The following is a 23,763-nucleotide window of genomic DNA, read 5'->3' on the forward strand; positions in this document are numbered from 1 at the left end:
TGGCTGAAGACAGGCTATGGAGGATGTGAGCAGGAAGCTTCCAAAGGGCTGTGAGGAGGACTGACACGAGTGCTGTCAGCCCTCCCAAAAAGGTTGCAAACCATTTCTCCTTCTCCACTCAGAAATGCTCATGGCCAAATTGCTGCAGCTCAGACCACACTGTGCACTGTTTCAGGGTGGTAAGCATAGGTGGAAAACAGACAGGAGGAACACAAGAAGCTGCACATGCTTGTACAGGGAGACCAAGGTGGACTGGTTGCAGAACGTGGGAAATAAAATTATCTCACGTCTGAAATCAACGCATTGAAGACCTTGGGCAAACCAAGAGATTTATTAGCTGTGTCTCTTCAGGGTGGATAAATGACCTGGAGAGTCTGTGAGCCAGCTAGGAGGTTTGGCAAGCAACCTTACTGGGGTGCAGCTGGACCTCCCTCGGATTAGGGAGATAGGACACGCTGCCTCATGAGGTCTCCAGCCACACCATTGCACTGTTCTCTGCTTCTACTGGGGGACAAACAGTTGTCTGCAAAACAAGAGGCCCTGGCTGGGATGTAGCCTTGTTAGAGAAATAAAGCACAAGAGACATGCTGATAAACCTGAGTTCTGTGGGGGAGGGAATAAGATAGCTGAGGTGCTGGAGCTCGTGACATACAAAGGGAGGCTGAAGGAGCTGTTTCTTTCAACCTGGAGTAGAAAAAATGTAAGGGAGAACTAATTACTCTCTTCAGGTTTTCTCTTTTTTTTTTTTTTTCTGTTTGGAAGGCTACAGAGAAGTCTCCTCTCATATATGCACGGTGAAATGGCTACAAAAATTGCAGTAAGGGAAAGTGTGACTAGAAAAAGGGAAAACCTCTTCCCTGGAGGTAGTTCAGCACTGCTACAGGTGCAGATAGGGGCTGGGGAATCTCCTCATCTTAGAGATGTTTGGAAACTGCCTGGCCATGTCCCCAAGCAGCCTGATCTAGATTTGGGGCTAGCCCTGCCATGAGCAGGGCATAGAAGTAGAGACCTCCAGACATCCCATCTCAATATCCCTGTGAAACTCTGACTCTAAAAATACACAGAGCCCCATTTCTTTCTTGACACGCAGCACATAATGGTCTCCTTGATGAAAAGAGTAAGCAGGCAAGCCTTCCAGTCTGTGCTAGGCCTGGGGAAAGTCTTTTTTTGAGCCAGAACACAACCATGGCCACCCAGGATGTCTTATGCTGGCTTGCTCTCTCAAAGTAAGAAAAATAATACCTGCAAACTGGTGGGTTTTGATAAATGAAACACTGAGAGGGTTATAAACCTCCTTGCTCAGTATCACCAGTCCCCAGGAATGGCTGTACTCATGGCCAAGATAGTGGTACTGACCAGTACTGAAACAACAAGCTGCCTCAGTTTACCCTTTAATCAAGCTAATAATTGGGTCTGGGATGCAGCTCAGAGGGCTGTTAATTGTGGAGGTACATTCATGTGCCACTCTGGCAGACTCTAGGATTGAGGGACCAGAGTGGTAACCTTACCCATCAGCCCAATTCAGTTGCCCACTTAGGTGTACCAGTGTGTAACAGCATGGCTGATTTCTGAGGCACAACAGGATGTGCACTGTGCCAGCCCTAAGACCCCTAAGATGCACACAGTTTATCCAAAACTCTGGCACCTTCATCATTTACAGAGGTGTTTTATCTCCCCCGTACACGGTGTAGCACACAGTTATAGCTGCTTCCACACATGCAATGCTCTAATAAGCTGATCTTTGCCTAGAGACCAAGCTTCGTAATGTCCTCCTGACAACCTGTCCAAGTTGTCCATATTTAGTCTTCTAGCAATGGAGTCAAATGCTCTTCTTTCAATTAAGGTGCTCAGCACCTTATAGGAATTACCCAGCGCCCAAATTTTTTGATTTCTTGTCAGATGTTCATCAAAAGAGGTCTCTGACAGCCTCCTATGTTAAAGATACTTGTTTCCAAAGGTTGGACAACACCCCATTGTTTTTGAGAGAGACAAGAACGTACCAGAGAAATTCGGTAGCTCTTCATCCTTAAGGTTTCTCTCTGCACTCTACAACAAGCCTAATTCAGTGATATTCAGTGATTTATGGGTGCACACACATATTTAGAAATGAAAGAAAGAAATTCTGCAGACTTCAGGGGGGAGGGAGCAGCCAGTGTTAAATTATCCCTTTAACAGCTAAACATTGCTCTGAAAATGTAATCTGGACAGAGTATGATTTGAGAGGGAAAATAAAGCCAACCCAACAAATGTTTCCCTTCACAGATAGTGTCACATCGCCAGTCCCTCCCCGGACTGTTACTCATACTCTGATTGAATCCACGTTACAGCACAGCGATCTGGTGGAGGCATGAGCTTATACAACAGGAGTCCTCAGATGCAGGAATAGCCAAGTGCTTGGACATTTCTATCACAAAGAAACTCTAACCAAATCCCTGACGCTGAGTCAAAGAGAAAGCAGCATATGCATCTTAGGGTGCACTGACCAAAGACAAGCATTTGCAGCGACCCAAGCAAACATGCCAGTGTCACGTCCTTCTATACATTGTGCCAGCAACAACGAACTCTTGATGTAGAAAAGGCACCGGGTGAGGTACTGCTACAGCACGATGCATTCCCATCCCCTCAGTGCTTTAGCATTCCCATCCCCTCAGTGCTTTAACACACCTTCCCTGACACAGGGACGTGGCAGTGTCTCACTGGCAGAAAACTCTTCCCTGACAAATTCTTCCCACAATGTAGGGACATATATACCAGTTCCCTGCTGTTACAGCCTTGCTGCATTTAAATGGGCAACGCCGACTATCTTGGGCACTTAATTGCCTTACCTGCACCAAAAAAAAAAAAAAAAAAAAAAAAAAAGACATGGGAGGAGCTGGGGGAAAGGGAAGGTGCTCTTGGGAATATAAAAGGAAAGAAAGTTTATTTCCAAAACACTGCCTTGCTTGCTAAGCAATAGCCATACTGTTCAAAAAATCGCAGTGTCTAAAACAAAGGAGCAGTGAGGTGTACAATGGGAAAGGACAGCCCACTACCTGTACCCAAAATGCATGTTCCTTCAGGAAAACAGCGCTGTCGCGCACACAGCTGCTTTTGCGGGAGACGCGATGGTGGGGGATGGCTGGGGTGGACCACAGGCTCTCGCTGGGCCCCGCGGGGTGCCGGGTGCCGCCCGAGGGGAGCGCGGAGGCGGGGGAAGATGGAGCGTTCCCTCCGCGACGCCCGGACTACAGCTCCCAGAGAGCATGGGAGAGAGACGGCCTGCAGCCGGGGCACAAGCTATTCCCTGCCACCGAGACGTGTGCTGTGTGCACTGGTGATGCCCTGGAAACCAATCCTGTCTCTACCCTCACATTCTCCCTCCCACCCTCTTTTCTGTTCTGGGCATGTGTGACATAGTCTTTGTCTTCCCTTCTTGGACTTACTCCCTATTCTGTGCTATTTAGTAAAGAATTGGCAGTGAGATGCCAATGTTTTAAAGTTTTGTCTTTTGATTTTAAAGTCTGCATTCGGACACAGTCGAGGGGGATTGGGACTTGCTGAGCAGCCTCAGTCTATACCCTTGTCCTTGCTCATCCTGAAAGACAAGACTTAAGCGAGGGTCTGGAAACTTTCTGTAGTGAAGTGGGGCAGGAGGTTTGCCAGAACTGAGCGTGCCTAAGAACATAAAGGGGATACTGATGTGAATTGATAATGGTGAGCAAGGTGGTTTTATCATTTATTCTACAGTCAGATTTCTCATAGTAGAACCACCAGCCTCCTGTCTTCCTTGGAGTCTATCCAGAATAAAGCTGCTTGTTGAGCAGCGCTGGGGGTTGCTGGCACTCAGCCCGCTAGGGAACTGGTTAGAGTACAGGCTACCTTCCCCACATACTGCCGAATTGTCCCTGTGAAACCAGATGGAATTGAGAGAGACTGACATTCCACCTACTCCTCGAATCACTGCTCTGCAAGTCCCTCTGCAGGTAGGAGGAACAGCTTTTTCTCTCCCAAAGATTTGCAGTTCCAGTTTACCATCACTTGAGTCCAGTGGACAGCTGGCTGGGGGGCCACCTCTAGATCTTTATGTTAGTGGAGGGCATGATTATTTCACAGAATATTCTGAGTTGGAAGGACCCACAAGGATCAATTAGTCCAATTCTTAAGTGAATGGCCCATATAGGGATCAAATCCACAGCCTTGGTGTTGTTAGCACCATGATCTAACCAGCTGAGCTAATATGAATGTAAAATCTCTGCGCAGCAGATCTTCATGCTACATGGTTTGGTGGAGATGACAGGGGCAATTCCTACCATCCCACATGCCTTCCCCTTGGCATTTCCCAGCTGGTGGCCAACAGAGCAGTCTGACTGTGGGACAAGGCTGTGAAAGAAGGTGAGGGTACCTGGGCCTTTTCTTCATCTTGCCAGTCCCCTCTGCTCATTTTGGTTACCTTTCTGTGTGAGCCTCTCCTGCTCTGATGACAAAATGTACCCATTTCCCAAACACTGGCATCTAGAGAGAAACATCAGGCCAAGTCAGACAACTCAGGTGTGAAATACATTTTAATTGAGTTTAGGGATCTGTAGTTTGTCTGTTGCTCAGCTGAGCATGGACTGTCCAGAAGGTGAAGCAGACATCATGGGCAGAAGAGAGGGTGAAGGAGTGCAAGAGGGAAGGGAACAGAGAGAAAAAGGTCACAAGAAGCAAATGAGAGCACAGGTTTGTTTACGGAATGTGTTTTAATACATCGCCCCGCAGTACTATGTGCTGACCCAGAGACTGACAGCGCGCACACACGCACACGCACACCCAGTGTGGGACACCACTGCACTTCAACACCAAGTTGCCGGCAAGCACAGCCCAACACAGCACAGCACTCGGGGTGGAGGCAAGGGACATTCGGGTCCCACCAGGGCTCGGTGCAGACACACGCCTGGGGCACAGGGACGCCGTAGGCCAGTACATGTACACACACCTACACACATGCACAACGAGAGCGAGCCACTGGCAACACTCGTCCAGACACAGCTACAGGTGCGACACGTGCCCAGACACACCAGCTGACACACAGATGTTCACTGCACATGCTTCGGCGTACGAGGAAAACACACCGGGCAGCATGCTCCCATAGTCTAACACGTCAACGCAGTGGCTCAGACACGGCCCTGCACGAAAAACAAGACACACAATGCCTAGGTCCAGAAATGCTTATGACCCCAAAGCAAGGGACAGGGTGTAGGCCTTCCTCTCATCCTTCACCTGGGTACATCTAGCCGAGGACACCTGAACTTGAGGGGCTTTGAGGTGAAAGGGAACCAGGTGACAGAGTGGGGAGAAAGAGCAAAAACAGGAGCAGTGGAGGAAAGGGGGGTTTAGAGTCTGTGAGGTGGGAAAGAGCAGCAGGGTGGCTGTGCCCTGGGGACAATGTTCAAAGAACACTTGGATTGCGAAAGTTGTGTCCGGCGAAGCGTGCTTCATCACCAAGCTCTTCCTCAATCCTGCAGGAAAGAGAGACACCACATGTCAGGATTTTGTGTTGAGGGAGCATGGGAGGCACCAGGTTGCTGGTGGGGCAGTGCATCAACAGAAAGCTGACATGGGTTGGAGATCACTTCTTGCCAGCTGCTGCACCTGGAAGGTTGTACCCTCACACAAGGAGGAGGAAAGGAGTCCACTCCAGAGGACTCCCTGAGATCTCACTGTCATCTCTATGCCTTGTCTTCATAATATTTCATCCACAAGCCCCATCTACCCTTGGGTTTTTAGCTTCTCCCACCCCAATCTGTCACTCCCCCATTCTTTCTTCTGCGTTCCCATCCCTGGAGCCCCTTACCTCATGAGCTGGTTGTATTTAGCCAAGCGTTCAGACCTGCAGGGAGCACCCGTCTTTATCTGTAAGGCATTCCCCAAAACAGACATTGTAAGACACTGTTATGACTTGTACCAGTTTCCCATGGTATGGCAGGGTATTCTGTCTTCACACACTTTCGCTTTCCTTCAGGCCTACGCATGGCCTGGGTTTCACCTACCTGCCCAGTGCACAGTCCTACAACCAGATCAGCGATGAAGGTGTCTTCAGTCTCCCCAGATCGGTGGCTCACCATCACACCCCAGCCATTCTCCTGGGCCAACTTGCAGCTGCAAGGAGCAACAAATGCAGTCAGTAGCTCCCACTCCTATAACCACCACCCACACAGGGTGTGATCTAGGCACCCTCTGCTCCCACTCTCAGCATCCTACACTCTGGTAGAGACAAAAGTCTATTCACCCAGTGGATAGCGTGACACCCTGCTGTGGTTCATCATCAGTCCTTTCACAGGACAACAAGGGCATGGGGCTGGACTTACGCTTGGATGGCCTCTGTGACGGATCCAATCTGGTTGACTTTCAGCAGGAGGCAGTTGCAGGCTTTCTCTTCAACAGCTCGCTCGATGCGCTTGGGGTTTGTCACTGTCAGGTCATCTCCCACTATCTGAATCCCCACATTGGCAGTGAACTTGGTCCAGGCCTCCCAGTCATCTTGGTCAAAGGGATCCTCAATGGAGACCACTGAAAGGAAAACAGAAGAGACGTGAGTCAAAGCTGCCTCCCTTCTCACCCCAAAAACACAGAGGGTTTACGCTGGTTAAGTGTGCAGCACCAGTGCTGATTTCCTACTGCCAAGCACAGCAGCTCACCTGGATAATCACGTACGAAGCTTTGGTAGAGGTCACCCAACTCATCTCCAGAAATGTAGCGGCTTGGGTCATCTGGGGACTTGAAGTCCAGGTCATATTTGCCATCACGATAGAACTCAGATGCTGCCACATCCATACCAATGACAATCTTGTCCGTGTAGCCCGCCTTGTCGATAGCTTCCTTGAGGAGCTCCAGAGCTGAAAGGAGGAGAGGTGCAGTGAGGAGAGTCAGCCCATGCATAGAAATCTGCCTTTTTTTTGGGAATCTCCCCTCAGAGTGTTCCTAGAGCCACTTAGAGTCTAGTGGTGTGATGGGAGAAGTAGAAGGGAGCCCAGAGTGCAACAAAAACGTGCCAAGGAGCTGTGGAGGCCATGTCCAAGTGGACAAGAAGGAATTAAAATACAAGCTCAAAGACAAGTTTGGGGAAGGCCTTGTAAAAGTGTGCACATGCGTGAAAGATTTGTATGGAGAGGCTATAATAAATCAAGGCTCCCTCCAAGGAGAAGGAGCTTAGAAACCATTCCCTGACATAGGAGGTCAGTGCCACTGAAGCATCATCTTTTAAACCAGTCCTTGGGGAATGCTGTGAGCTGGGTATAGGAACCCGCAGCACTGCAGGTAAGGGTACCCCATCTCTGTATGGCTCTCACCTTCGCTATTTTCCAGGATGTTGGGGGCAAAGCCTCCCTCATCACCCACGTTGGTAGCATCTTTGCCATACTTCTCCTTGATGACGCTCTTGAGGTTGTGATAGACCTCAGCCCCGATACGCATGGCATCGCGGAAGCTTTCAGCTCCCACGGGCAGGATCATGAACTCCTGCATGGCCAGTTTGTTGCCTGCGTGGGAACCTCCATTGATCACATTGAAAGCCTGGAAGAGTCCACAAGAGTAGCAGAGTTGAAGGAACCGGTTTTGATACCACTTAGAGGAGGCTCTCAGATGAATCACCACACCCACTCATACCACATCCCACAGGGTAACATAATACATCAGCTATAACGCATCAGACCAAAGGCACATAAGCATGGGGTCTTCCTTCCAGTAGTGGCTCAAGGCACATGGTTGGAGAGGACTTTCCCACCTATTTCCCTCTCAGAGATCTCCCGAGCTATGTGTATTTACCTGTGTTTGTTTATCTGCAATGTTTTGTCGATCTTTCTTCCAGGACCTTTCTCCTTGACTCCGAGAAAATGTTGGCACCCACTACACCCTTTGTGAATGAGTTTCACAAGTCAATCCCCCACCACAAAGCCATATCCTCCTCAGGCTCCTTTTTTCAAATTGGAACTTGACAGACCTTGAGCCTTGGTTTGCTTCCCTGACTAGTGCAGTGTACTCATCTGATGTTCCAGCCCTATATCCCTTCCTTATCTACCTCCCAACACGTCCTTTGAAGTTTCTTTTGGAAACACCACTCTTTTGGAGCTTCTGAAGGTGGATGTCAAGGACAGAGGAGTCTTACTGGCACAGGAAGGATGAGGTCGGAGTTGCCGGCCAGGTCAGCAATGTGCCGGTACAGGGGGACATCCTTCTCTGCAGCTCCCGCCTTGCACACAGCCAGTGAAACTCCCAGGATAGCATTGGCACCAAACTTGGCTGTGGACAAAACCGAGGAGGAGTTAAGGCTTCTCAGGCAGCAACCTCTTGCCCAGCGGGTGCCCTTGGCAGCCCAGCCTTGGGCTCACCACAGCTATGACAGTGCCCCCCGCTCCAGCCCAGCAGCCTCCCATGGTCTTTACTTCACAGGCTAAAAAAAGAGGAATGAATTACATTTGTTCTCTGTGCCATCCATCTCAAGCATCAGATTGTCTATCTTCTCTTGATCCACGACAGAGAGGCCCTGCAAGAAAGAAACAGCTCCTGAGAAGGAGAGGATTGGAAGAGCTGTTGGCTCTGGTGTGCAGGAAACAAGGCGTTGATGGAGAAGCTGGGGATACAGGGATCTTTTCAGCTTGTGAGGGAACATAAACACACAAAGCTCTGGAAACTGGTGCCTTGGTATATAGTCAGGTTAAGTAACCACGACGATGTTGCTGCAGTGCAGTGTAGATGTACCCACGCTGGAGAGGGGGTCAACTGCAGCCCAGGCAAGGCCACACATTACTGGGGACACAGGACTCCCTCAAGGATTTACTGAGGCTTTCAGCAGCTTCCAGGGAGCTTTGTGGTGCTGTGGCTACACAGAAGCTAGGCAGAACAACAGTACATGCTCAACCTCAAGCAAACAAATACAGACTGGATGGAGCCATCCCCGGGAGTGAGGTGGAGAGCAGGATTAGACCCAACACAGGTAGCCCTCCACCAGACCGGGTATTTTTCACAAGTGGAGAGAGCTGGGCTCTCAGCCAGACCCTGCCACAGGCTACATGGTGTGTAGTATGTGGCTTCAGCTCAGGTCTTCTCAGAGCAGGCTCCAGGTCTTCAGGTGTAAACAAGCTGCAGATGTGACACCACTGCTCTGCAAGGCTGTGCCAGAGCTTGCACAGTACAGCCATTGCTCATCACACCATCACGAGGCCACAGACATGTGGATGAGATTCAGTGCTTGAGGAGGAGCATGGCTGGAAGAGGGAGTGAGCTCTACAGGGAGCACCGAGGGGACTAGCTAGGCTGTACAGATGCTGCGGTGGACCAGGTAGTGTTAAATCCTTTCCTCCCCGAGAAAAGATTGCTGTGGACACATACAGGCATGGAGGGCAGGAGGGGTGTGTCCACGGTTCACAGAGAGCATCACTATGTCTGTTAACCCAGTGAAATGAAGAGAGGCAGAGACAGAGATTGGGGGACAGAGACGGACCAGAGTAAGCGTTGGATAAGGGAGAACAAAGAGAAATCCTTACAGAGCCCACGAGAGCTGGGGCGACAGTGCTGTTGATATGATCCACGGCCTGCAGGACCCCTAAAGAAGGGAAGAGACAGAGAAAGAAAGAGAGAGAGAGAGAGAGAGAGAGAGAGAGGGTGAGGCAAAGAGGAGAGTGGAAAGAGGGAGGGAGAGGACCAATAGAGAGACTGAGAGAGGGAGACAGCAAGGGAAGATCGAGGTCTGATCTTTCACTTTACGCTAGGTCTGTGCCTTTGTGGTCGCTCTGAGGGCAGTGGGACACATCCGCATCACACCAGCGGATGAGCAGAACCCTCCTGCAGAGCCCCACACACAGGAAGCCCCAAGGACAGCGTGTGCAGCAGGCATCTCCCCACCTTTTCCAAGGAAACGTGACTTGTCATTGTCTCTCAGCTCCAGCGCTTCGTAGATACCAGTGGATGCGCCGCTGGGGACTGCTGCTCGAAACATGCCTGGGAAACAGTAAAACAGGAGCATGAGACGAACAGAGGGTGAAGAGGAAAAACCCTCATGCACCTGCTTCTGCCCTGCTTTCATAGGCAAGAAGGTAGCAACTGCTTGTGAAAATGGATGGCCCTGCTGGCTGGCTGCTCCTGGTTGTTCTTCTCAGAGTTGGAACACCTCGATGGCACAAATAAATGCACCCAGGGTTTCCAGACTGAGGAATCTGGATCTCAGGCACCCAGAGGTCCACACTGATCCCAGAACTGCAGATGATGAGTGGAAGTCTGGTTCCTCAACCCTTCTCCTGATTCCAGAGGCAGCCTGAACCACAGCCACCAGCAACTTCTCCCCCTCACACTGGGATTGGGTTTCTGCCTCACTAAAGAAGGAAGAGAATGGTTTGTTGCCTGCTCCTCACCCATCAGTTCACACAATTTTGGGCCCAGCATCGATGCAGGTCTTCCAGTTGAGATGGACATGCCTGCACAGAGATGTGAGGGTCAAATACCTTTACCCCTGCCATAAGCATGGCTATGGATGTGTTACCAAACTCGTACTGTGTCCCAGGACTAAAAGCATAGCTGCAGCAGGGCATCACAGGGATGTGACAAGAAGGTGCATATATTTATGCTAACAAAACCTTCCATCCCTGCTACCAGCAGGTGGATGGCTCAAGTCACATACACAGCAGTCAAGTCCCATCTGTCTTGTCATGATTTGCCCAGCACAAGTGCAGAGTTGCTGAGCACAAGCACAAGCAAAGCCACAAGCAGAGTTTTGGTCTTTGCCTCTTCCCCTGGCTTGTTGTCTGCTGGGGGTTCACTGGTGAAGACCCTCCATGCTCTCAGCGGAGCGTGCCAGGCTACTGCACAGCGCCAGCTCTGCAAGGATGGGCAGGGCTTTCCCTCCATCTCTTATCCTCCCCACATACCTTTGTGTGTGTACAAGTCCACCTCAACGGTGGGGTTCCCACGGGAGTCCAGGATCTCCCGGGCATGGATCCTCTCGACTGCCATAATGAATCTGTGGAGAGGAGACAACAGGACACGTTCAGCCCTGAGAGGCCCCAGGATGTGGTGCTCACCCTTCTGTGTCTAGACTGACAGAGAGAAGGGAGCTGAAGGAAACGTGATCCTATGAATTGGGGCTAAAACTATTGGCCCCAGGAAATGTAGAAATTCACCCAGACTGTGGGAATCTACTCATAGTCTGTTTTGCCCAGGAACAGGGTATCTATTTGAATTTACTCTGTGCCTTTGCTGCAGATGACAAACTGGGAGTACTCTCTCCCTCTCTCCCTGCGTCACGGCAGAGCGCCTGATACGAGCCCGGATGGCAGGGTTGGGGAGGGTGCCACAGCATCCACGGACAGCAGAGAGGGAGGGATCAGCTGGCACAGCAGGGAGGTGCCCCTGGCTCTGGCGTCAAGGACAGGGTACCAGCTTCTGGCATCTCCTGTCCCCTTGCCGCGAGGCGAGGACAGTGCTTTCCAGGGCCAGGCAGCAAGTGGCTGCTGTGTCCCTGTGCAGTGAGCCAGCCAAGAGCGATGGGCAGGGCAGGGGGGCAGCCAACCCGTGGGGACCCTCGGGTCCATGGCAGGGGAGCTGCCCCAGTTTGGCTCTCACAGACCCCCATCCACGTCGCCTCTGTTGAGCACCCAGCTCAGCCTTCCTGTCTCCTCCATGAGCTGCCAGGTCAGGCTGTGCTGAGGCAGCGGGAGCACGGAGGTCAGCAGCCTGAGGAGACATCCTGCTGAAGGCCACGGTGCCTCAGACGTGGTAGAGAGGGCTCTGAAGGAGGAGGGACCTGGCCCAGATGCCAAACCTTCACTCTGTTCCTGAGACAGCCAAGTGGATGAGGCTGGGAGGTATCTCTGTTGGATGAGGAGGGGGAGGAAGCATGGCGTTTTGGGCATCTGGTTAAATCTGAAGTAGAAAACAAGCTGGTGGGTGATGATGGCTGTTTGAAAGAGCTTCTCTTGCTGCACTTTGCTCCATAGGGGGTCCAAACCATCTCATTCCCACTATGCCACCTTCTCATTCTCCTGGCTGTGGGCCTGGGCAATGCCAGGGTGCTGCAGAGAGGTGCATGTTCCCCCACGCCCCCAGCCCTCCCAGGTTTTCCTCCCCCGGCTCCCACAGATGATTCACTGAACCCCGAGCAGGGCTGGCAGAGGCCGGAGTAACCACGGGGCCCCAGCCAGGACCTCCCCGTGGTGTGTGTGAGCAGGGGCACAGCCAGAGCAGGGGCTCAGCGCAGGGTGGGGTGGGATAAGCTGGAAATAGCACATCACAGCACTAGGGGGAGCTAAGAAGCAGGCTGGGGGAAGCCAGAGTCAGCGCTCGACCCCGCTGCCCCGGGTGGGTGGAAATCACAGGGGTGTGAGGAAATCGCGCTGCTGCTCTGAAGTTTCAGCCAGAGATTCCCGTATTTGGGAGTTTCAGTTAGCGGCTCCAGTGTTCTCTGGAGCCTGCGCAGGGCCCTCCACCATGTCCATCTGGGCTGGGATCCCCCATCAGACGCTTTGGCAGTGCTCCTCACGCCATCTGGCACACGCCACAGGAACTTCCTCCAGAGCCGTGCCCGTGCAGCTGCGAGCTTCCTTTGCAGCAGTGTCCTGCCCATGCCTCAACAGCCTCCACGGGGTAGAGAGGGACAGTACCCCAATTAAAGTGAGCTTTGACAGCGAGTCCCGTGCCCGATGCTGTGCCTTTCTGCTTATGTGGTCGCGTTGTCCATGGTCACATCCCTCTGGCCACATCCACCTGCTCCTGTTGGAGCTAGCTCCGAGGAAGCCAAATGACAAGCCAAATCCAGCCTTGCTTGCCCCACCCCATCACTCACATGATCTCTTTTCCCTCTAGTCCTTTAAACCCTTTACTCCGCTTGTGTTGCTGCCCCGTGTCCCCCTGAGCTTGCCCTCCTTTGAACAGTGCAAAGAACCACCCTGAAATCCCTGGCATCAGCTGCACTGTCCAGAAAGGAGGTCAGAGGCGGATAAGCCAGGATAAGGGATTGGGATGGAGCCCATAGCTGGGAGGCCATAGACCACAACCAGGGGGAGAGAGGAGCCAGGCTGGATGCTGTGCATCCCCCCGTGAACAGGGGCTGGGCAGCGCACCCCGGGAGGCTGGTCCTGCTGCAGTGCCTTCCCGTGGGCACCGCTCCGTGGCACTGCCTGTCACCAGGGCAGCGTCTCGCTGTAGCTGGCGCTGGCAGCAATTCCCCCTCCCCGCCAGGCGGGCCAGCACGGTGAAGACCTTCGTCCCAAGCCACCGCCACCAGTCCCGTGTGCTGCTGCGATTCTCCCGGGCTGGGCACTGCTCCCAGGAAGCCCGCACTGCTGCAGTGTCGTGGCTGATGCAGCTATTGCTTGCTTGACTGTCACCTCCTCTCCCTACTGCCCCCCCTCCCCTGTGTGGTGTGGGGCTGTGCAAATAGGAAAACACCCCCTCTCCTCCCTCCCTCTCCCGGAGCGCCCGTGGTTATGTCAACGCATCGGGAGACGGGGGCGGTTGGTCTGCCCTGAGGCTGGATCCTTTTCCCAGCAGTGCCCAGGCTGAGCTTTGCGTCCTCCCCACTACCACCCCCTCCCCCAGGGAAAGCTCCATCCCGCAGCACCTCCCGACAATGCCCTTGGGAGCACCCCTTATCCTCCTTGGTTGCCCCCCTCCTGCAATTCCCTAGGTTCGCATCTGAAATGATGATTGCCTGGAGGGGCAAGGGGGGGCTAGGGAAGGAGGGAGTACCTGGAATTAAAATATGAAAGAAAAGTGAGAAGGTTGTGGGTGAGGAGAGATAGGTGGGAGGAGCAGGGAGAGGAAGTGAGGGGAGTTTAGTTGTTAATGCTGCTCACCGTGGTCCTTCTCTGCAGGGACCCCAAAGTGCATGTGGGGTTTGGAGGGCACAAGGTGGGGAGCAGAAACATGCATGTGGAGAGGGGGGTGCTGGCCGTGGGGAGACACTTACCTTCCTAGGGCAGGGGTGAACGAGAGATTGAGAGAGTGCTGGTAGAAAGGAGAGAGGACGAAGCTGAGGAGGGATGCAGGACCTCAAGGGGAGATGATGTGTCCTCTAAGCCAACGGCGGCAGCAGCAGCAGGATGGAGACGCCCCTGATAGGGCCGGGACAGCAGCATGTGACCCAGAGCTGCGATGAGTCAGGATTTAGCAAAGCTTTGCAAACAGCACGTAGGGGATGGAGAGGGAGAGAAAGGCAGGCAGCAAGGGATAGACGTAGACAGACTAGGGTGAGAGAACCAGGGAATAGGAGTGGGTGTGCAGGATAAACAATCCCAGTCACTCCGGGCTCATTAATTATTTTTATTCAAATCGGAAAATCTTGCAGGATTTTTGGGAGCCATAAATCGAACCACAGAACCTATAACTCTCCCATTTTCCCTCTTGGGCCTACCAAGAATAGAACATATCAGTGCAGTGACTGCAAAAACACTGCAGTGCCTCAGGGTAGCTTCCAGGACCAGGGTGGGTAGCCCTCTTCTTTTGTCCAGAGGTAAAATGAGGTGAAGCTGGTACCTACAGCTCTCGTGTTCCCATCCGCACATGAGGGGAAAGGCATCTCCACATCCTGACAACCTCTGGGAACAGGTATTAAAAACAGAGGTCACTCAGTCACACCATCCCCTTGTGATTCTTCCATTTCCTGAAGAGACGCATCATCCTTGAGAGATCCTTCCATTTCCTGAAGAAGGGAAGAGGGAGAAGTTAATGAATCCATGCTCAACTTCTTTTCCCCTTTCATCACCCTCTTTGGCTAGTGGGGTTGGGAATGACAGCAGGGCTGCATGCTGGCCATCAGAACCAGGTTGCAAAGGCCAGTCTCTTTTTAAGCTCTTCTGCACTTGGAACTGATGCCCCTCACCCTTCTCCTCATATAATCCGGAGGGAGGTGAGGCTTCATCAGCATGTTTGATCCTTTCTCTTTACTTCCTTCTTCTTCTCCCTACCATGTTGTTCTCACCTTTTCTTTTTCTTCCTGCCTTGTCTGACGAATTTTCATCGCCTCTTCCCGCTCATCTTGCTCAACTACTTCCTTGTCAAGGTGTTGCAGGTGTGGCAGCAGGGCAAGGACCTCCAGCCGGTAACTGGGTTCATCAACACATGGATTGTCCAACAGCACCAGTGCCTGCAGCATGGGAAGAACCTGCAGTTTTTCCACTTCCTGAAAGCTACTGATCCCATTGTTCCTGAAGGAAGCACAAGAGAGCGGGGGAAAGAGACCCGTGCAAGGAGTGAGATCCCTTTGGAACAGTAAGTGGACAAGATAGACAAAGCAAAACTTAGCAGCATGATGGACCGTAGAGCTTAGACCACAGATCTGTCACCTAAGATCCAGATCTGCCTGCAGCTCCCCAGACTGAGGGACAAACAGGACATGTCCTCTGGATTTCTCTGTGCTCAGACAGTCCATTGAATCACGTGATATCTCCAACACCCTTTATGGCAAATGCTGAGAACTAAAGGGCACTTGCAAACAGGACATAGAGAATATGCTTTGAGGGATCCAATGGAGTTATGGCAAGGAATAAAAATCATGAGGTGGAGTATGAGAGTGACTGGAGAAGCAGATATTTCCTGAGAAGCCCAGGAAAGGTCCTGACTGTTACACATCTAAACAACTGAGTGCTGAATGCCAGTTAAGAACAGTAAATATCAACCCATCCCTACCAGGTCTTCAATTTCCAATAAAAACCAGAAAATCCTAAAGATCTAAATGGGAGTACAGTCTGATGAAAGAATCTCTGGTCCCAACACAGAGAAGGGAAGACCCACCGTAGATTGAGATACTGCAGGCACTTCATGCTACTGGAGAATCCATCCAGGGTCTCCAGCTTGTTGTCACGCAGGTGCAGAGTCTCCAGCTGCTCAAGCCCCTTGAGGCCTTCAAGGCTGCGGATGTTGGTCTGGGCCTGAGCACCAGGGAGACAGGAAGAGAGAAGGGAAAAGGGGACACGCAGCAGTTATTTCTGGCCTTTAAAGCTCTTTCTACCCTTCAGACTTTCTACCACTCATAACACAGCCTTCTCTGAAGCTATATCAGGTTGTTCAGGGTCTTGGCCAAGTGGTCATTCATCTAAGCACTCAGATTCAAGGACCAGAAGTTTGCTGAAAAAGTGTTTCCTGGAGCATCACTTGGTGTCTGAGACAAAACCACCCCAGGTGAATATTCCATTGCCAGCACAGTACTCCCTTCCATGGCAGTGCCAAATATGGGCCTCAGAGAGCAACTGTGTGGAGGGGAAAGCTCAGACCTGAGCGTAAAATGAGTGTATTTAAAGGATAAGTAACCAGCCCCTCTCAGTCACATAGTCCACGTAGTCTAGGCATCTTCCAGTCCCCCAGTGGGGGAAATCTACTACCAGGAAGTCTCTTCTACCCCTCTGGTAGCAGAAGCAGGCTGTGTGCTCTGAGAGAGGAGGGGGGTAGGGGTTGCTGGTTGGTTTAATTTTAAGATTTTTCAGGTATAATTGTTGTTATTCATCATAGGTGCACCTTCTTGAAACAAATCTGAAAATCTTAAATCAGGAAGTTTAAAATCCCCCATCACTGAATTTCATTCGCTTTACTGTGATGTGGGTTAACGAGGCGGGAAAATAGGAAGCTCTGAATATCAGGAATAGTTTCTCGGCAAGATGTCGGCTGGAAAAGGCCACTAGAGGTCTCCAGCCCAAGCGCGGGCTCCCCGCAGTGAGAGCACCAGCGACCTGTCAGGCTGCTCACCGCCTTGTGCCGCCAAGTTTGGAGCATCCCTCGTAACTGCCACCTCCCCGCCACGTTCTCAGCTTGGAGCTGAGCACGGCTTCACTTGCTAATGTGGCTCGGGGCCGCAGTCTCTAAGTCTCTAAGGACACAAACACCTGAACGGGAAACGAACGTGGAGAGAGGTGCTGTTGTGTTCTCTGTTCCTCATAGGTAGCCAGGCAGTGATGTAGACAATACCTGAGGCTAATAAAGGGACACAGGATGAACTGGTGGGATAGGAGAACACTTTAGGGCTGGGTCACTCAGGAAAAGGACATTTTGTAGAAAAGGAGCATTTTAATGGAAACTGGACAAGGGAGAGTCTGGACCAGCTGGGCCAAGTAAAAAGAGTAACACATGGACAAAAAGAGGAAAGTTGGATATTTAGTGAAGGTCACATGAGCAGATTTAACAGTCAGGGAGGATTAGGACATTGTACCTCAGAGGAAATTAGAAGCTGGGGTGAGTGGGGAGCTCACAGACCACTGGTTTGTAAAAAGAATAGTAACCTTCCATCACTCTCTCTTTCTTCATGACTTCTGTGTGAATAGTTTTAACAGCTCTGGCCTTGCAAGCACTAGCAGGACAATGTAGAATGGACATTTTTCAGGGTTGTTTTATTATTTTTTCCCCTAAATCAAATAACATTCAATTTGACACACCATCACCTTACCTTACATTCCAGTTCTTCACATGGATGAGATGCCACCGTTTTGTATGGAAGGCTACCATAGTATAGTTGCCCATGATTCCCTCTCCACTTCCTGCACACTTCACCTTTCTCTAGTCAGCCTTTGCCTCCGCTGCTGCACCAGGACCAGGAGCTAACACAGTCCTACTTTGACCCTCAAGCTGCTGCAAGTGCCACATGGTACACAGCCAGCTTATAGTCTTCATGTTAGTACCTAAAACTTTTTATATACTAAATTTCATCTCTAGCTATGTCACACATTAACCAAATGTGGTTCAGTTTGTTTAAACTGAACCCTTTTTCTTGAACCCTGTCTTTGAGGCATCAGCTGCACCTACCCAAGGCTGAAGTAACACCAAAATCTTTATAGAGAAAGTCAAGCATTGCTGAGAGAGATTTCCCTGCAAAAGGATGTAATGAGCATTGGACATGGGAGACAAATTCAAGCCCCAAAGATTCCTGACAGTCAGTTGTTCTAGTTTTAATAGAACAATGCAGTTTTCCCGCTTCATTTGGGCAGCTCAGAAACCCCTCAATCATACCAGGAACCTTGTTTAAATACAGATGCTGTATTTGCTTCCCTCCAATAACTCACTGAAGTGTCTAGTTATGCTTTGAAATGCTGTATTGTATCTACTGACTTATCCACTTCACCCAGTCTTTGAGAACCTCTAGATCTAAAATCCCAGTTTTCCACTAGAAAATTGCAGGCAATCTCAGCAAGCAATCTCCTCAGTGTTTTCTGCCAGGAAGACTTGATGAAAAGAAACCACATAGGTTTTCAAAGCCTTTATAATATTTAATTGCTTTTTAAGAAGTAGTGACTCAGGTTATCTATCTAGTCTTTGCAAGCTGTAGCACTGTGTGATGCGTGGCCATACATACATAGATAAGCCATACACATACATACACACTGGCCATGCTTACCCTCTTCACTTCCTCCTCTAGTAGTAAATGTTCTCTGAAGCAACTGTTTATGATATGAGGAAATTGCTTCTCCTACCTGAGTTTTACTGTGATGTTCAATCAGGTTGTTTTTTTTTTGTTTGGCAGCTGAAGGTCTGAATCATGTGGTTTAAACCAGTATTTGATTAGGTCCATCAGAGAGGAGAAAGAGGCACCTCCCAGTGTCACCCAGAGCAAACCTGTTGCTTTGCCCAGTGATCTCCGGTATTCCCAGGACACTTGAATATGAGCTTGCCTAACACTGCCTGAAAGGAAAACTGCTCTCCTGCAGGAGGTTATGGGGGAAGAACTTGACACACTGAATGTTGCCACCTCCTCTGCAGTTTGTGGTTAGTGGCTACTCCCTTTGCGCTATCTGGGCCCACAGCGAACATGGAGCTACTCCAAAGAAGTGATTTGGTCTTTTAGTTCTCTGAAATCTGTTGCTCCCTCAGGCTGAAAAGATTGAACTCCCTACCTCCCACTGGCTGGAGGTGCCAGGCTCTGCAGCCAGGCTCTGTCCCACTCCCCAGGCTGGTCGATCCCTTACCAGATAGAGTTTCTTGAGCTTGGGAAGACTGAGCCCTGCTGTGGTCTTTAGTTTGTTTCCTCGCAGCTCCAGGACTTCCAGGCTGAACAACTGGTCCTTACTCAGGCCCAGCATTGTCTGGATTTTATTTTCTGAGTGCCAGAGGAAGAAGAAACAACAAGAGAGTTAATCCCACCCAAAGAGTGTCCCCACAAGAGTGAAGAGAGGTGGTCTGTGTCACCTTTCAGGCTGAGGGTGGCTAAGCGGGGGTGAGTAATGCCTTCCATATCCTTGATGCGGTTGCGATCAAAGCTGATGACCTGGAGATAGGACAGCTCCTGCATGCAGGCACTGGTGAGCAGGTTCCCATCCACCTTCAGCCAAAGCAGCTCTGTTAGGCTGCTCAGTGGAGACAAATCTTGCAGCTTGTTCTCTGACAAATCCACATACCGCAGGTGAATGAAGCTTTTGAGCACGCTGATGTCTGTCAAGTTCCTGAGGGAGGGAGAATGTGAATGAAACATCTCTCATATTTCCCCACCACCAGCTTTTGGTTTGCTCCTTGCAACTACTGGAGGGAGGGCAACCTCCTCTTGCACTTGCCTGCTATCCTAGAAAGCCTTGCTGGAGAGAAGGAAGAAAAAGGCAGGTGATAGGGACAGGCCAAACAGTCTGTAAACAAGGACAAATGGTAAGATTTGACCTCCTTTCCTGGCAGAGGGAGTACTTATTCCCATTGAAATGTATCTGTCAGGAGAGGGCAGAACCAGAGCAGAAAAGAGGGTAAGTTTCGGGGAGGGGTCTGTTAGACAGCAACTGTGTGTAAGGACTTTACTAGTGGGAAAAATGGTGGTTGACGTATGTATGAGGCTGCTGAAAGAAACAGTCTTACTGAGGCCTCTTAGTTAGGTCCAGGGTAATGAGGGTGTGCTGATCCGGAGGCCACTGTGGCACTGTACTTACAACTGCATGCCTTAAATGTTAGTTAATGGGACAGATGTTAGTGGATTTTCTCAAAGTGCCTGTAGGGAGGTCACCCGGTTCAGGCTCCCCTAGGAGACCACAGCCCAGAGCGAGGGGCAGGCTCCCGTCAATCCTTAGAGACACTGATGTCCCACTAGTGCGTCTGGCTGTGGTGGAGGCTGTGCCCACCTCAGGGCTGAGGATGGACAGGCTGTGCTAAGGCACAGACTGGAAGCCAGGCGGCTGGAGAGCAGTGCCTGGAAACGCTCCTGCCCCGCATGGCCCGTCACCAGTTTATGGCACAGCTGCTCCATGGCTGCGGGTGGCTGTGGAGCTTCTGCTGGGGCAGGTGCTGCACACTCACTTTCCTTTGGCTTCAAACTTCACGTAGGTGTGGGCCAGCCCGTTGCCCGTCTTACTGAGGAGAGACAGGCCCTCCTTCAGTACTTCCTCCGTCAGAGGACAGGGAGCCGGCACCTGGGAGAGGAGGAGAGAGCACAACACCAGCGCTGGCCCACGCACAGCCGGGCGGTGCTGAGGGCCCCCCCCTCACCTCTTCTTCCTTATTCTCCTCTTCCTCCCCCTCCTCCTTCTCCCCCTCTTCCTCCTCCTTCTCAGGGCTGTGCTCGTCCCCCTCCTGCTCGTCGTCCTCCATCCTCCCAGGACAGAACCCTGTTCCCTCTTCCCGCGGAGGCTGCTCCCAGAGGCCCGGCGGCGCGGGCCGCGGCTCCCGCTGCCATGGGAACCGGGGGCGGGCACGGCTTCCCTGGAGCGGCGCGGAGCCGCCGCCGGGATGGGCTCGCGGCTTCCCGGGGCACCGCGTCCTTTGGGTAGTCACTGCCACATGGAAAGCTGAGAGCGTGTCCCGCCGTCATCAGAAGCACTTTGCTATCCCACTCCACCTTCCCAGGTGTGTGGGAACAATCTGCAATTGTTGGCGTATCCAGAGAACTGAAGGATTATTTTGGTGGGAAGGGACCGCTGGAGGCCATCCTGTGTGCACCCCAGCTCAAAAAATGGAGCCCGCTTCACAGTCAGGCTGGGCTACAGAGGGTGATGGTCACTGAGGCAGTGAATGTCCTGAGGAAAGACATTCCTCCCAGTAAATGTTTAATTAACATGGTGAGCAGAATTGGGCTCCCCAGACATGACTGCCTGGATGCCAGGAAGGAGCTTTTGGGGTCCACCGCTCCAGCCCTCTGCTCCAGGCTGTGGAGACGGGAAGGGGTGAGGCTGCCCACGCCCAGCCAATGCCAACAGTGCCTGTGAGAGCCGGGTGTTTACCAGCTGGGAATGCTACTCAGAGCTGACGGTCACCAGTGATTTGCAGTCAATACAAAGTCCAAGGCCCTGCTCCCTTTCCCTCCAGTGGACTTCACTCCTCTGCAGGCCCCGGGAAGTGTCAGTGTTAGATAAGCTGGTCCAAGTGGAGCTGTATGTCAGACAGGAGTGTGCCAGCCATCGCCCCTCCTGCTACGCACTCCTCTGTGCTGAGGGCTGCATGGCAAGCTGCCATCTCTGTCCCACTGGACCATCCAGTTGTCCCTCTGGACACCCTGGTGCCAACCCCTTCTCCTGTGCTACATTTGCCCCATCTGAATTCAATCCCTGCTCATTACTGTAGAATTGCAGAATGGTTTGGGTTGGAAGGAACCTTAAAGATACCTAGTTCCAACCCCCACTGCCATGGGCAGGGATGGCACCCACTAGACCAGGTTGCTGAGGGCCCCATCCAACCTGGTCTTGAAAACTTCCACGGATTGGGCATCCACAGCTCCTCTGAGCAACCTGTTCCAGTGCCTCACCACCCTCACAGTAAAGAATTAACCTGCACGTGAACTTTTCCTATCCTGCCTTTGATTCCTGCCCTAAATATCCCCCAATTACAGGAAGAAAGCCAAATCTTTAAAAGAGAGAAATTTTATTTAGGTTATATACGTATGAAAAGAAGGATCCCAAACCTAACTATACTGGTCATTAGGGAGGTTATGTTCTAAAAGCTGGTTTGCATAACCACAAAGGAGCACAGGGTGATGATGGCAGGAGGGGGAGCCCAAGCAGCACCCTGCTGGGCTGCCTCCAGGCACATCCCAGTGGCCATCAGCCCACTAGAGGCCCATCTTGATGAGCACAGGGACACAATGGCAGATCGGAGCCCGAATTAAGGACTCATAGAAAAGGACACCCTGTCTGACCCCCTCCCACGGCTGTCCCAGGGGATCCTGACCCCCAGAGCACCTTTAGGATTGGGAGGTCACTGTGCTCAGGGGTGTGAGACACAGGACAGGATGCGAGAGACAGGACGGGATGCAGGGGAAGAGCGTTTGGGTATTGCATAGTACTCATTAGGGGGTGTTTACGGCAGGAACCAAAAGCAGGAAAGGGAGGGATCTAGATGACTTGTGGGGAAACAAGTGTGGGATACAGAAATAAAAAGGGCCAGTCATGTGTAAATGGTTTGTGATGGTTTGGCCATTCCCTGCACCTGATCAGTGCAGCCTGTCCCATCTTCTCATTAAACTCCATTCACAATTTGCCCTGGGTGAAGGACTTGTGGCCAGGGAGCTGACTACTGGGGGACCAGAAAGACTGGAGAGATTGGGACTGGGGGCAGCTGCTGGACACTGCCTGAGCCCAGCTGCTGGATGGACACACTGTACATGTATGTGTATATATGTATATAAATACACATATATACATGGGTGCACACGAGTGTACTTCCATCCTGCTCAGCCAGAACACAGGGTGGCATGAGGCTGCTGGCACTGTGTGTGAGTGCTCTGTGTGGCTGGATGTGTAATCTGTGTGGCCATCCATGGTTATATGGTTAAGTGATGTGTATTCAGAATCACAGAATATTCTTAGTTGGAAGGGACCCACGAGGACCTGTCAATGTGTGTGTGTATGGTGCCTACTGGAAATACAAGCTCAGCCTGGCTATTGTTTGGGGCTGAGGACACGGAGCCACCACAGCCTCTCGGACTGTTCCATCTGACACAATGCATTTTCCCCCAACAGCAACCTGTTTAAGACTCAACCACTACAGTGTGCAGGGAGGATCTGGCACTATTTCCACTCCATAGAGTTGCAGTCCTGCCAGAAAGCAGACAAAACAGAAGAAAAACAAGATCTGGCACTCCTGCTGATACAGAAATGATTTTCCTTGAGTTTATTCCTCATTAAAGGAATGCTTTCATGCCTCTGTATTCTCCTCAAAGCAGCCAAGATCAATGCTCAGCTCCCATCTGTTTTTTTTCTATGTAGGTCACTCTCCTGGGCTTTTGTGCTGTGGGCAGGACTGGGCAGGAGCAGGAACTGACAGTAGAGCTGCAGCCAGCAGCCAATCCCTGTGAATGATTCTACCCACTTCCACGAGCCTTAGGCCCCCTGCATGTTCCTGCTGCATCACCACTGCTCTGGCCACGCTGACCCCAGTGCACTGTGGCACCAAATTGCAGCCATGGCCCAGCAGCCTCTCAGAAACACAGGCTCTGGTCATAGACAATACAGCTTTCAGAATTTTTTTCACCTTTGTATTATCCTCCCCCTCCCCACGTCACTCCACACGCACCTGGAGCTGGGAGCTGCCACCTCCCTCCTTGCTGCTGTCAGGCTCTTCTTTCTTAGACCATCTGACATCCTTCCATGTCAGATGACCTTGCTCTCACCAGACAGCTTCCCAACAGTGCTTATCCCACTGCCACCCACCAGTTTCAGCACCATTTTAGCCTGTCTCTCCTTCCACAAGAAGCTGTGGCAGCAGAGGGCTCTGCTCCCAACTGGGAAGGAGATGCCTCTGAAGGGCAGAGGGCTTTTTCTTTCCCATCTGCTCCAGCTGGGCAGCAGGAATTCCCCCCCAGCAGCAGCTAGGGGGAAGCCGCCACAGCATTAGGCTTTCTCCTCCTTGGTCCTCAGCTCCTGCCTCTCA

At 51.6% G+C, this 23,763-nt stretch overlaps 2 protein-coding genes across 3 annotated transcripts; both read right to left on the bottom strand.

Moving 5' to 3' along the window:
* Window positions 1-4,523: 4,523 nt before the first annotated feature.
* On the bottom strand, window positions 4,524-14,085 carry ENO2 (enolase 2). Its single transcript, XM_051780815.1, has 12 exons — window positions 13,916-14,085; window positions 10,878-10,969; window positions 9,859-9,954; window positions 9,501-9,559; window positions 8,431-8,500; window positions 8,123-8,256; window positions 7,308-7,530; window positions 6,657-6,854; window positions 6,327-6,528; window positions 6,009-6,117; window positions 5,813-5,871; window positions 4,524-5,477 (listed from the first exon to the last, which is right to left on the bottom strand). The coding sequence occupies exons 2-12, from the start codon at window positions 10,960-10,962 to the stop codon at window positions 5,408-5,410; spliced, it is 1,305 nt and encodes a 434-aa protein (XP_051636775.1). The 5' UTR covers window positions 10,963-10,969; window positions 13,916-14,085; the 3' UTR covers window positions 4,524-5,407.
* A 117-nt stretch (window positions 14,086-14,202) lies between these two features.
* LRRC23 (leucine rich repeat containing 23) lies at window positions 14,203-20,981 on the bottom strand. 2 transcript variants are annotated; one of them, XR_007903395.1, is made up of 7 exons: window positions 20,389-20,981; window positions 20,200-20,312; window positions 19,114-19,367; window positions 18,894-19,024; window positions 15,739-15,875; window positions 14,927-15,091; window positions 14,203-14,647 (listed from the first exon to the last, which is right to left on the bottom strand). XR_007903395.1 is itself a non-coding variant. In XM_051780834.1 (7 exons), exons 1-7 carry the CDS (start codon window positions 20,488-20,490, stop codon window positions 14,570-14,572), a joined length of 1,041 nt encoding a protein of 346 aa, XP_051636794.1. In that variant the 5' UTR covers window positions 20,491-20,978; the 3' UTR covers window positions 14,203-14,569. The 2 variants fall into 2 exon arrangements, 1 of the variants encoding a protein (XP_051636794.1); XM_051780834.1 differs by having other exon boundaries at window positions 14,927-15,152; window positions 20,389-20,978.
* Window positions 20,982-23,763: the final 2,782 nt, after the last annotated feature.

Source organism: Manacus candei, unplaced genomic scaffold (assembly GCF_025592945.1).
Source record: "Manacus candei isolate 608988 ecotype Guabito, Panama unplaced genomic scaffold, ASM2559294v1 h1tg000014l, whole genome shotgun sequence".
Lineage (NCBI taxonomy): Eukaryota > Metazoa > Chordata > Aves > Passeriformes > Pipridae > Manacus > Manacus candei.